Source organism: Tenrec ecaudatus, chromosome 4, assembly GCF_050624435.1.
Source record: "Tenrec ecaudatus isolate mTenEca1 chromosome 4, mTenEca1.hap1, whole genome shotgun sequence".
NCBI lineage: Eukaryota > Metazoa > Chordata > Mammalia > Afrosoricida > Tenrecidae > Tenrec > Tenrec ecaudatus.
The window spans coordinates 37,153,507-37,167,940 of record NC_134533.1 but is presented as its reverse complement, the minus strand read 5'-3'; the positions used below and the strand labels follow the sequence as shown (position 1 = coordinate 37,167,940).

The 14,434-nt window shown below is 37.1% G+C and overlaps 1 protein-coding gene across 2 annotated transcripts in view; it reads right to left on the bottom strand.

Moving 5' to 3' along the window:
- Window positions 1–1,089: 1,089 nt before the first annotated feature.
- FBXO3 (F-box protein 3) overlaps window positions 1,090–14,434 on the bottom strand; it is a 30,375-nt gene continuing 17,030 nt past the window's right edge. Inside the window, exons 4-11 of one of the 2 annotated variants that reach the window (XM_075545916.1) lie at window positions 13,995–14,109; window positions 12,208–12,412; window positions 11,016–11,061; window positions 8,949–9,033; window positions 7,919–8,041; window positions 5,248–5,363; window positions 3,990–4,180; window positions 1,090–2,153 (exon numbers count right to left, since the gene is read on the bottom strand). In XM_075545916.1, the coding sequence (XP_075402031.1) occupies window positions 1,965–2,153; window positions 3,990–4,180; window positions 5,248–5,363; window positions 7,919–8,041; window positions 8,949–9,033; window positions 11,016–11,061; window positions 12,208–12,412; window positions 13,995–14,109 (1,070 nt within the window). In that variant the 3' untranslated portion in view covers window positions 1,090–1,964. The remainder of the gene's footprint in view (window positions 2,154–3,989; window positions 4,181–5,247; window positions 5,364–7,918; window positions 8,042–8,948; window positions 9,034–11,015; window positions 11,062–12,207; window positions 12,413–13,994; window positions 14,110–14,434) is intronic. The other variant, XM_075545917.1, reaches the window with a different exon arrangement.

Sequence of the window (14,434 nt, the reverse complement as noted above, 5' to 3'; positions counted from 1 at the left end):
GGGTCGAATGACCCTTTCGCAGGGGTCTCCCAATTCTTAACAGTAGCAAAATGACAGTGATGAAGTAGCAACGAAAATAATTTTATGGTTGGGGGGGTCACCGTAACATGAGGAACTGTACTGAACTGTATTAAAGGGTCGCGGGATCAGGAAGGTTGAGAACCACTGTCGCAGACAAATCTGAGTTTGTTAAAGAGATGATTCAGGATGAGGACTAGCCTAATTGGAAAAACACATGAATAGGGGCATGGAGCTCTGAACCAGGTGATACCAGTCTCTCTGGAAAGGGAGAGGGAGTGGAGTCTGAGCTCAATTCCAAGGTGGTGCCTATGTGTTGCAGCTCCAATAAAAACCTTAGACATCAAGGTTCTAGGAACAATATTTTGCATCTTCTCACACATGGATATGCTCAAAGGAAGGTGTCTTGACTCAATGGCAGGCAGAGGCCATCAGAAGCTTCAGTTTCGCTCCTGTACTTCACCCGGTCATTCCCTTCAGCTGGTTCCAATGTGTATCCTTGTGCTATAGTAAATCCTCACTAGAAGCACAGTACTTTCCTTCTCTGAGTTCTTCTGATGATCAAATCTCAGGTGGTAGCACGAATCTGTTAATTTGTAGCCTGCTGGTAGACAGGGAAGATGGCCTGGGGAAACTCAAGCCAGTGAATGGTCTTTGAAGTGAGAGGACTCTTGCACAAGACTGCCCTTCACATGTAAGGGGTTGGCCTAACTCCAGGAAGGTGCTGTTAGAAGTCAGTGATAAAAATAACAATGTTAGGGAAAATAGGTGATGGAACACATGACAGGAAACAATGTCTAGAAATGACTTTGCATCAGCCTGCTACCCTTGTGCAGCAGACCAAAGTTCATAGAAAAATGGAAAAGATGGTATTTGCCATGAACTTTTCAAAGTGTACTTTTACATCCATCCATCGTTTGTCTTAAGAGTAAGGGCTAATGAGTAATAGTTTGTGAAACACAGGCGATTGCACAAAATAATCACCAGAACCAAAATTGTTTTTAAAATGTGAACTTTTGACACTTACAGGATTTCATTCCAGATTCTCAATTATATAATTACAAAAAAATGTTTCAGGGGAACATACGTAATCTTAACATAAACTCATGTCACTTATCACAAAGTTAGATAGTAGTTTATAAAGGAGAAACAAAACCAAGAGTATTTACAACTTTATAGACTACATGAGACATTGTGAAGAATCTTTTGTTAGTGAATAATGCACTACATACTTTTACACACTACATTTCAAAAGTGATGCATATGCAAATATGCATATGCATATGATCAAGGTTGGTAGCATTGAAGGCTTTAAAGTCAAGGTCAAGGTTGTAGTGATGAAGACTTTAAATTCAAGGTCTTAGTGATAAAGAGTTTAAATTCAAGGACAGATTGTCTAAGAAAGGACAGACCACTAGCATTCAAGTTATTTAGTCAATTAATTCCTTGTGAGTACAAAATATATAGGTATCACTAAATGAATTAGCCTAATTACAAATTTTGTTCGTTTCTAAATAATTCACAACTGCAAGAAGTCTTTTCACAGAATTATTCAGTCACATAGTTTCTCTCTACCCATGTATAGTATTTCTGCTATATTTTAAATCCTTACTCAAAACAATTTCCTCCATTTCTATAGTTTCATAAGTATAAAATATTTTAAAACAAAAAAATGTCTGTTCCTTAGCTAGAGAACTATTCTTCCATGGACTGCTAAAAGAGAAAGGAAAAAAAAAAAGATTCCATTTCCTCCCATACGTCAAAAACACAAAGCAAACTAAAACAACCCAACTTCTAATGTACTGTCGCATAGAACTCAGGGCCTGAAACAATATTTCATGCTGGTTTTCCTGCTAGATGCTGAGAACAATTTATTTATTTACATTATTGAGAAATCTATTTAACAGACGGGATTCATCCCAGCGCTTCCATCAGCAGAAGCCTTGCTAAAAGAGGCGTGAGCAGCGGCGACGGCGGATGGGCACGTCAAAGACTCTCCTCCGCCTCTCTTCCTCATCTTCTTCATCTGATTCATCCATATCTGCTGACTCGTCTTCTTCTTCCTCTTCCTCCTCCTCCTCCTCCTCCATCTCCTCATACTCATCAGGACCCATTTCCTTAGAAGAAAAAACAATCTTTTGATAAAAACAATTTCAATTTTAGTTATCTGTCCTTGGTATTTCATGTAAATTCACATTTATTTAGAATTTAAACACATGCACAAAAAATACACATTTTCATAAACTTGAACATATTTTCATAATGTACATGCTTATTGATGTAAGAGCCTTGAATACATTATGTAACCAAATTGCCAGCATGATCTTAATGGTAAATGTGTTGCATTAATGTTTATTTTTTTATACAGCAGCTGATAATCCAAATGAGGTAGCAATCAGACTATTCCTATTCAACAGAGGTATACTAAATGTATATTAATCTATTAAGTCCCAATTCTTCAGCAATCTATGTGGTGGCATGGTGGTATAAGCACTGGGTTGCTAACAGCAGACACTTTGTGGTAAATATTTATCATGGAAATATTTATCAAATGTGGACACATTTATCAAATGTGTCAGCAAGAGGCTGGCAGATGTGTGCGCACCCACTCTAAAGTGCCTCATCTCAATTTCACTACTACTGGTAGCCTCTCAGTGTAGACGAGTAGTGGCAACGCTTTCATTTCTGCCTCCTAATAACATTGGAGGCGGGGGCATGCGTCTTCAGAAAAGCTCCTGGAAATTGCATATTATAGGAAGGTAAAAACAAAAACCATGCAGAAATTTCAACGAAAACATTCCCTTGGATTCTGTACTAGTCAGACCTTATCCATGGCATCATGATCATGTCTGAGCAATATGGATGAGAGGGACACGGATAATAAGATAAAGCAAGTCTAGCGTCCAGGCGCATGTGAAGTCCTTAGGTAATTAGTTGCAGCTGAGAAGTGGATGGAAAGGAAGAGGCAGCATGCTTGGTATTGAGCTTAAAAAATGAAAAGGCAGTCACGTGAGTGGGACTATGCTTATTCTGCAGGAGTAGCACAATCATCTAAACCAGGAGCTGGCCAAGTAGTTCTGTGAGTGAGTACACAGTAAATGCTTTTGGCTTGGTGAATAACTACAGTATCTATTACAACTGTTCAGCTATAGTCTCTGTCACAACCACTGGCAACACAGAAACAAGTGATCATGGTGTGCTCCAACACAATTTTACTGACAAACGCAGCCAAGAGGCCAGATTTGGCCAATGGGACACCGTTTATTGAACCTTGGTTTAAACCAACAAAGTTAGAGAGGTGGATATGGGCTCGTAATTAGGATTTCAAGTATACCTTTTTAAGAAATGAGCTCAGAATCATACAGCAGAAAGTGCAAGTCTGTGAATTAACATCACCCTTTTTTGTAAGTCACCTTTTTAAAGAGGATATTTGTATTATTTAACTAAATTGGGAGTTTTAGCAAGTAAAGACACTGTAAGAAATTATTTTCTTTTTTTAAAAAGTCATTTTATTGGGGGCTCATACAACTCTTATCACAATCCATACATACATCCATTGTGTCAAGCACATTTGTACATTTGTTGCCATCATCATTCTCAAAACATTTGCTTTCTGCTTGAGCCATTGGTATCAGCTCCTCGGAAATTATTTTCTTAATGAAATAAAATAGATCCGATTCCAATTGATCTAGTGAGGTTCTTAGATCGCAGAACAGTTTTTGAAATGGTGGGAAAGAAGCCAATCCTTTCAATAAGTCAATAGCCATGGAGTTTCTCCGATTGAAGATTTTGGAGCCAAACATATTTTCCCACCTCCCGGAACAAATTCACAGGGTCCTCCAATTCCTCAGCATCGCTGGATGCTTCAGCTTCACGGAGCATCACTTATAAATCACTTGTCAACAAAGACACTCTGTAGAGTCAATCCCTACAGTCATGCAAATTAGCTTCCAGAGGGAAACTTAACTCACCAATCGGGCTATAGACACCCTGAATGTTGGACATGCCATATGGAATCGGGGAATGGCGACATTAAAGATCTTGTCTTTGAAGTAAAGGAAATGGAAGGTGTAGTACCCTTCCATATACCCTGATGTTGTAGAGAATGTGGTGCAACTTGTGTATTCGTATACCCGACCTGGGCTGATAATCGGAAATTCACCTGTTGAGACAAGAGTAATATTAAACCAAAGTATAAAATTCATTTTTTTTCTCTTACGGGCTCAGAAACTCACTGGGCAGTTCTATCCTGTCCTATGGTCACTATGAGTCAGCACTGACTTAGTAGAAGTAAGTTTGAGTTCTGAAGTCTTTAAAAGTAGCAAGAGATTAAGACACATTCTGAACATGCACCTCAAAACAAAAAATTACAAGAGGGCATCCAACAGACCAAATCACAGAAAAAGAATTAAGCTTTAATAAAATTACTTAGCACTAAATTACTACGTAAATATGTAAAACATGTATCTACTGGCAGCACTGAATTAGAGAAACTTTCATTAAATTGAATTTTGTGTATGCAAGTATGTAATTAAATATTATATTTCTTTCCTGAAGCATATATTAAAAAACTGAAAAAATACAAAGATTCCAGAATCTATGACAATCTTAATTTAAAAAAACTAAATGTCCGTGGTAACTAGAGCTAAAGATTAAAATCTGCAAGCAATAAAAACCTATACTATTGAGTTTAACATTTTACTCCAAGCTTCATAAAGGTGACCAAATGAAATTCATTTTCTCTTTCTGTCCTATGCCTTCTAACTCTATAGAAAATGATACTGAGTAATTAACCAAGTAAGAAAATAAAGTACATAAGAAAAACAAGAAACCTAGGTGGTCAATAACGTGTACTATTCTAATTTTAGAAAAGCTAATGTTTTAGCCCTGTAATGCCTGAATTTTTAATTTCAGAAAAGATTTTGCTTTTATTCTTTACTTTCATAGTTATCAATATATATATTAATATATACATTTAATTGAATGTTACGTAAACGTCGTGCTCGGTGTTATAGGGTTAAGGTAGTAAACTGGTAGGATAATGACCACTGGTATCTATTAAACAGTATTTATCTTAATTAGGAGACACCCAGGTCTGTAACTTTCACACTGTGGAACTCAACTACCAAAAAGGTACAGTCATCCATTTTCCATTAACGGCATCACACATTCTCCAGGCCAAGTGTCACCCATGTACTCTCTAAAATGACTAAATCTAGGGTTACATACCAACTACTCCGGGTCCTTGAACTTCTTCTACATCACCTTTAGCATTGGTTATTCTCCAATAGCGACTGTCCAACTGACAGGCCTTCTCAGGAAGGGCATCCTTTGACATTTCAATTCTGAGGAGAGAGGGATAATGGAAACATGTATCTGACCTTTTTAAGCGTTATGGTATTCAGGTGAATAACGAGGGGCATTTCCAAAGGAAATGAACAAACTCGACTCCTATGTTAACCATCAAAGCTCATGAAGGCCTCAAAGTCATTGACTAACCAGCTTGATCCACCAGAGAATGTATTCACTTAATTTTGTACACTCAACAACAGGATCAACAACTGAAAGGGCCACATAAAAATTTACAAACACTGACAAACTTTTTCTAGAATACTAGAAAAACCTTCTGAACAATGAATAGTTAGTCTTCCTTTCTTTGCAAGGTTTCTTTGTAACCCATTTCCCATTTTTCCATTAGTTTCTAGAAAGTTCAGAACAAAATGCCCGCACTAGCTACTGGGGTTGCACCTTGACTGTTTTTAACAGAGGTAACCCTTGAACAACACAGGTTTAAACTGTGCGTTTTAAAAACACTGGGTAATGCTAATCACGTTGTAGTTTATCTCTAATAAATTTCAAATTCCAATAAAGGGTCATTTCCTGGGATTCTTGTATAGTTTCTATCGTGTTGGGTACAATCCCATATTTTGAATCATACCATAGACCAATGCAAAGTGCCACTGGTGATGCTGGACGAACTCCAAAGAAGCACAGGGAAGTCATGACAGGACAAGAATAAGAAATGCCTGCATCGGACAGTGTAAAATATGACAAATAATAATAATTTATACATTATCAAGGGTCATGGGGGGGCAAGGAGGGCGGGGAAATGTGGAGCGGATACTAAGGGCGCAAGTGGAAGGAAAATGTTTTGAGAACGATGATGGCAATAGATGTACAAATGTGCTTGACACAATGGATGGATGTATGGATCGTGATAAGAGTTGTACGAGCCCCCAATAAAAAAAAATTTTTTTTTAAAGCCTGATGCTGAGAAATGACATTCAAGGTAAATGACTCCAGTGTAAGGGTCATTGCTGAAGCTGTGTCAGCAGGTGGGAAATCTACTATCTACACAAAATATGTGTTAATCAACTGTTTGATGTTAAGTTTACAGTTTCTAGTCAACAGTATACTATTAGTAGTTCAGTTTTGGGGGAGTGAAAAGTTTTATGTAGATTTTCGACTACATGAAGGGTGGCAGTTAATCAAGGGGTTACTGCATTTTTATTTTCCCCCTTCCTCTAAGGATCTCTTATCTGTATGAATCCTATAAAAGCCAGTGGCTAAGGTTTCATACTGCAGCAGTTTTCACATTTCTTTTACACGCAGAAGGTCCTGGGATCCAGTGGAACCCCAAGAAGGATTTTGAGAAACTCTGGCAGTGCTATTAGGTATGTGTTGGATTGCTAATTGCATGTTCGGTGAAACAGAGTTACTAGCACTTCATGGGATAAATCTGCTCTCAGACACTTTATATAAAGTTATTATGAATCAGAATTTTTAATAATCACATATAAGCACATGTAAGTGATTTTATTTGTAACATATCAGTACTAATAAAACAAAAACTAAAGCCTATTGCCATTGAGTCAATTCTAACACATACAAGAAAGAATTACCCCCACTAGGTTTTTAAGGCTGTAACCTTTATGATAGCATATTGTCAAATTTTTTACATAGAGAGGCTGGTAAGTTCGAACTGCTGACCTTTCAGTTAGTAGGCAAGTACATGACCATCATGTCACTACAACTGTGATCTCGGTCTTGAGCAGGATCTCAATTACACAATTAAAAAGCATCTGTACATGTATGTGAACATGATAGATCAAAGATATTTCTAGGCCGTTTCATGATAACTATCTCAAACTCAGTGCCACGAAGTTAAACTGCCCACTGTGGGTTTTTAAGACTGTAACTCTTGACAAGAGCAGGAAGCTTCTTAGTTAATACTAAAATCTTTCAATACTTCTTGTTAAGTGTAATATGCATATTTTATAATATGAGGGGACTTCAAAAAGTTTGTGAATAAAATATATTTTAAAAGATGAATTTCTTTCAAAGCATCCTTGTATATATACATAAAATATATTACACAAAAGTATCCTTAATCCTTTAGATTGAGTTGTTTTTGTGTCATAGCCCAGAGAAATTCTAATTAAGATAATATGAAATAATTTATTGGTTTTTAAACCAGATCCAATGCTTAAATCCTAGTATAACATAGAGGAAGCATTTAGTAAATATTCATTAGACTTTTATTTGGAAATAGGCATGAAATTTGAATGCATGGTTTTATGTTGAGCCAACTTGATAGCTTTTTCAAACTCTAATACATGGCTTTACCCATCCCTGTATATTGTACCAGGCACAATACTTTGTATGCAGGATATTTGTAAATAATAATAAATAACAATAGATAACTTAAATAACTTAGAGATGAATGTAAACTTAAGGTATACTTGCTGTTAAAAATTCTTCAGCCTCTTTCCTCCAAATTTTGGCCAGAAACTACCTTTCAAAATATGTTTCTTATATCATGTGAAATGAAACAAAATAAACACACCAATAGGCTATATCCCATTAGCATTTGAAATGTGACCCCATGTAGAATCCTCACCTGATTCGGTACGTGAAGAAATAGTGGGGAGGATGTACAGAGCTAAGTTCTGGCAGAAACGATGTGGAAACTGAAACTGTAATGTCCCCAGTTGTTGCTACACATTCTGGATCATGAACATACCTAGGTAATTTTAAAATATTTTTAATCAATTAATTTTCATTCCATAAAAGATTTAAAGATACGACCAATAAAAATTAGCTTACACTTCATGATAAAAAAAATTAAATCACATTTGGTTATGTTTGGGACCTTTAAGGTAGAGTCCTATGGAGCATAGAAGCCAACCAGCCCTTTTAAACTAACCAGAAACTTTGGCAACTCTGGATCACTAATGACAAGTATAGTCTGAGATCCAATGAGCAATTGTCAAATATTGGATTAGTGAGTAGTTTGGAAACTAGAATAGTCTTCAGAGTTAGGGAAACTTTTGTGTTATCTGAAAACCCAATTACACCCAATAAATTATGGGTATGATAGAAATAAATGAAAAGGGTTAGTATATTGCTCCACTTAAACTCACTGTCAATTCTGATTCACAGAAACCCTATAGGGCAGGTTAGAACTGCCCTATGGGTTTTGGAGACTGCAACTCTTTATGGGAGTAGAAAATCTCACTTTTATCCCATGGAGCGGCTGGTGATTTTGAACTGCTAACCTTGTGGTTAGTAGCCCAACCCATAACCACTAGCTCCCATATTGCTCCGAGGAGAACTAAAATGTATACATTATCTATCATTCCTGAAAACTCGGCCACTGTGAATCTATTTTACCTTTAAGACTATAATACCTAAGTGTTCTATTTCAAGATAATATTTTTTACCGGGAGTTAGTAGTTCCTAACTTGCTACTCACAGTAAATCTACTCACTTCCAAACAACCTGCTTTGCCCAAGTATTATTTGTCAATTATAAAGCCATAAGCATTTGCATAAAAATTTCTTTGCTTTTCTCAAGATAAGAAAAATACTGGCTGCTCAAGAGTTTGGACATTTAGCTTCAACATGTTTTAAAAGCCCCAAATGAAATACCTGAAAATTTGGTCTCTGATGATAGGAAAGCCGCCTGATACAACATTGCTGACATAAGAGGTAAACCAGTCAGTAAAAGTAGCACCTGGTAAACCAGGAAGGAAAAAGAAATACAAGAAATGTATTGTAAGATACCAGAAACATTTATAACTTTTCTCAACGTAAGGTGTGATATCATACCCCCCACCAAAAAACGAGTAACAGTCTAGAAAGCCACCTAGAGAAATTCTCATTTGTCACATGGTGTTGATACGATTCCAAATTCAACTCTGACAATACACAACCGCCAAGAACAAGACCAGCAAAAATGAAATCTTGCACTATTTATAGAATATTCTGGAAGTATTAGCCAGTGCACTTGCAGAAGAGAAGTAAATAAGATGTGTAGTATTAGAAAGATGAAAATTTAGTATTAGTAACACAAAATCACTGTGTGTATTTTAATGATACTAGAGAAAGGAGATACATTATAAGAAACATATTAATTATAATATTATTGATTAGAATTTATAAAAATTAAAGGAGATGCATTAATGTTAATTCAATTTAAGAATATAATAAACATTAATTGCCTAGATAAGGGTAATAATATGTGAAAGTTTGTGTGTGTGTATATTTACATATATATAAATCTAAAAACTTTAATTTGATTATATAAAAGAAACTTGAATAAATGAAAATAAATCTCTTCTTGTAATAAGAAGACAAAATGTGCTTTTGTTAAAAGAGCAAATTTTATTCATCTAAATATCCAGTGTCATTCCAATATAATATAATATTTCACTTTGAAATAAAAGGTGTGATATCAAACATGGAAACATTTTGGATCTAAATCCTACTAGTCCTTTATCAGGTCAATTTCCTTTGTCGGTTCTATCTACATCATTCCCTGAGAGTCTGCTGCTAAACAAAAACTTAGAGGTTTGAATCCATCCTGAGGTACACTGGAAGAAAGGCCTGGCAATCTGCTTCTGAAAAATCAGCCCTGAAATCTCGATGGAGCACATTGTCAGGGACACACTCGGTGTCACCATGAGTGCGAATTAACTTGAGGGGAAATGGAGGAGGAGGAGATGGAGATCCCATGAAACAAACCCAAGCTCACCGTTGTTGAGTTCATTGCCACTCAGCAATTCTATAGTACAGGGTAGAACTGCCCCGCTGTGTCTCCAAGCCTCCCCTTTCTTCTGAGGGTGACTGCTGTTTGAGAACTGCTGACCCTGCGGACTCACTACACCACCAGGTTCAGCTCCAAGAGCTGAACAGGTAGGTAGCTTAAAAACTTTTTATAAATTGCTAGCTAGGGGGAGGTCTCTTTACAGAAAACCACAAAGCTGGAACAAGCCAGAGGAGAGAACAAATGAATAATTAATATTCTTTTTTGTGTGTGAAAAATTAATATTCTGTTCAAGGTTTCTTCATGGAACCTTTACCATCAACACATGGGGATGCATAGTGTGTGCCAGCACTGTCTTTAAAAGGCAGAATGAGACATCCGGAAGCTTCTCGTAAGTGAGCAAATTCTAAGGAAAACCTGACTGACGGAAAACCGAAGGAGTGAGTTACACTGCACACAAATTCAAGGGTTCTTAAAAACCTGTAAGAAGGACTTGTTTAAGGTCAAGAAAATGAGATGTGTCAGGGTGCTCATGAAGCACTGAGCATGGTCTCTGAACATCGCTGCTTCGGAAGCCACTGACCTCAGAAGAGAAAGTAAAAGGTTGTTTTGCACCGGTCTGTAGCTCTAGATTATGCAAATACGATAGAAAATGGTCAAAGGAACATATGTACCTGTTGATGGTGGGCCTTCATAGTCACTCTGCTACACCCCAAGAAGTATAACATTGCATAGGGCATGGCGTTTTTGCCCAAATAAGAAACTAAATCCAAACAAATATAGGAGTGCTATTCTAGTGACAGCCCAGATGTATTACCTTATCAACAACAAGCCTTACGGAGCACAAGAACTAAAGTGCTGGCTTACAAATGAACTAGAAACATTTTTTAACCGTTCCTTTTTTTTTTTTTTAAGCAGGAGGCAAACACAGGAAGACTGCTTTCTCTTACCTATGATAAACATGTCAATAGCTGCTGGATTCCGAGCTATCTGGTCCTAGGTGAGAATAACAATGTGTAATTAATAAAAGCTTTCACTGGACTTTTCGATGTACCTTATCTCTTATCTCTAGATGACGCAAAAGAGACAAAAATAACAATAGCTTAAGAGACTCCAACCAACACTCAGACACTTCTCAGATCTTATTCTTATGATTTCTTGATTTGAGCTCTCACTAATACAGCCCTTGGAATAACAGTTAAGGTGCCCAACGAGTTATTGACCATGATAATGAACTGAAGATCCTTCATGAAAGCAATCAGGGAAGAAGGGGATTCAGAATCAAGAGACCTCAACATTTCCTAGTAAACAAAGAGCCGGCCACTACGATGTCCATCTTAAGGACTATCAAGTCAACAATGATATAAAAGATGCGAAATACTTGGGTGGGGGTGGGCAGGAAAGCTATGTAGGAACTCTAAATATTTAAAAATTATATGGTGTCACATATCTCTATAAAAAACATTTTCTATCCTATAAGCCTTTGCATCATAGGCAAAAATAAAGGCAGAGGTTAGATAACTAAAGGATTACTGAGAACAACTGAAGAAAAAAGGATGGAACCAAAGACCATATTTTCTATTATTATATTAAAAATGTTAACAAGCTCCTATTAAAAAAAACTAGTTTTAGACAATTCAAGTTCTTCTTGTAGAGTGTTTTGAACATTTTCACTGTACTCAGAGCTTGAATCAAAGGATATTCAAACTAAATTTTCAAAAATTAGAAAACTACATTACAATTAATTACGTCAACAAAAGGCTCATTATTTTTCCTTAACCTTAATTGTTATTTTTCCTTTTCAATTTAAAGACACATTTTATTTGGACAGGACCACTTTAAAAAAAATAGCTTTATTGGAGCATAAGCCACATATCATATAATTCAGTAGTAACCTTAGTTGTTGTTTTTTAAACAACACAAAACATAGTTTTTCGTTGCGTGTGTGTTTCTCATTGTTTGTCCATTGGTAACACTTTCTGTTGGCAGTTTATGCCATGTCAGAATAAGAAAGGTTTGTGATAAGTTGCATAATTCTCTATGCCACCCATTCTATACCCTGAAAAAATATCTAGCACACCCATTTTTATCCAATTCACGGAACACATCTTAGAGTCACAGTTGAACACACTTCCTACTTACTGGGCACTGGTAGAAAACTTCATTTTTGTTTCGGCCCTCTGCAGCTTCTACGGCTATGTACTGACTCAAACCGGTGTGTATGCAGAAAGTGAGAGGGAGACAATACTTCAGGCCCTGCCTCTGCTGAAATCCTCCGGCAGCTGTATCGACGTCTAACAAATCCTCAGAACGATAGTGGTTAGACAGTGCCATGCTTCCCAACAACCTGGAAAGAAGCAGACTCAAACACTGAATTTAACTGCAGCGCCAACCGAACACCTGCTTCTGAAGAAGAACCACCTTATTGTTTGGACGAGCTATCATTTCACACGGTCAGCTTTACAGGTAGGGACCCACCTGGCCATTCTAAACCAGGAACACTACGGATACTACAATGTCTAGATGTTAACCCAAACTCTGCTAAGTGAAGGGAAGATGATTTAAATTTAAATGTCTAGATATTAGCCTTAAAAGGAGAAATGTAACTTTCGACATATTACAGAATCTGGCTTGCCAGGTTATGTTGTAACTCACTTGAACTCACTGCCATCGAGGCAATTTCGATGCCCAGCGATCCTATAGGACAGGACAGAACTGCTCCTTTGGCTTTTAGAGACTATAACTCCTATGGGAGTAGAAAGTTTCATGTTTCTCCTGCAGAGTAGCTAGTGATTTCGAACTGCTGAACTTGCTCGACTTGTAACCATTATGCCAATAAGTAAGTGTAACTGATTTAATACTAGGAAGCCTTGGTGGTGGAGGGGTTACCCACTGGGCTGGCTGCTAACCACAAGGTCAGCAGTGCGAAACTACCAGCCTCTCCACCAGTGAAAGGCAAGGCTCTCTGCTGCCACAGAGAATTCGTTTTGGAAACGCACAGGGCAGTTCTAACCTGTCTTATAGGCTCACTAAGTGTCGGAATCAACTCGATGGCAGTGAGTTTTTTTTAAGTTGATTTACTATTGAAAAGGATAAACGCTCTCTGACACTTTTATTTTGATACAACCTTTGGCTTGCATGATCTCTATCAGGTAGTATGTAAATCAGTCAAAACTTTGTCCAAATTTTCACAAACTCGGAGTGCCTGGGATTTCAATGAATTTTACTGTACATACAAGGCGGCTTCAAAAACTTTGTGGAAAAAAATAGAATTAAAAAGATAATGGAATAATACATGATAGTGACACAGGTCTCAAGGTCTACCTGGCCCTTGACAAGATTCTTATCCTAAGTCTCACTGTCTGGGCTATGCATATATATTAAAAAAAAAATACATGTTGAAATTCACAACCTCTTTTTTAGGCTATTTCTGAGCCACTCTTTTAACAAGTTTGCTATTTACTCCTGAAAGATAATTCTTCAACCTTGTTTAGTTTTAGTTACACAGGAAAATAGACTAGGGGGTAAACATGAATAACTTAATGCCTACCTAGAACTAACTTCTAGTTCTAATGATGCCCAATAGTTGATTTTTGAATGCTACCTTATAGCCTCAATGTGATCACCTCTAGAATTCTCTGAACTTACTCAACTCTGATCTTACCACTCCTAAGATGTCAGGAGCAGTGCCGAGTTCTCCCCAAATTCTTACTGCAAGCAAATCAATTGGACTCACAGTGACCCTACAGGACAAGGAAGAACTACACACACACATATATATATATATACTGTCTTATAGATGGCTATAAAAAAGAATAGGAAGTCTCATATTCCTGCAATTGGTTAAAGATAACTACAAACACAATTTATTTCCTTTCATTCGAGAAATGAACTTGCAGCATTAAAATAACCACAGGCTGCCAGCTTACCCAGGAACCACCAACTTCTGCCCATTGTGAATACGATAGGAACAGCGGTAGTCATCGGGAAGCTTGCAGCCGATCTGAGCTTCCACAGCATCTAGATCTTCCTCGCGAGCGCCCTCTGCAAATACACGTTTAAAAAGATGTATAAACCAACAGTAAGTATTAAGTCTAAGAAGAAATACCATCTCTCTCATAACAATGTAACAATCTTAGAGTCAAGTGAATTCTGTCCAAAATGAACTGCTGAAACAAAGGCAATGAATTGGAAATTCCGATAAACATTGTATCTTTTAGCCATTGGAAGTCCTGAGCAAGCAAATTCCTTAGTTTCCCCTCCACAGGGAACACACCAGGAGTAAGCAAAGTATGGAAGATGGGCTCCAAGGAGTTCCATGTCCTCCCACAACACAAAACTTTCCACGTCTTCTTTTCCTAAATCTAAC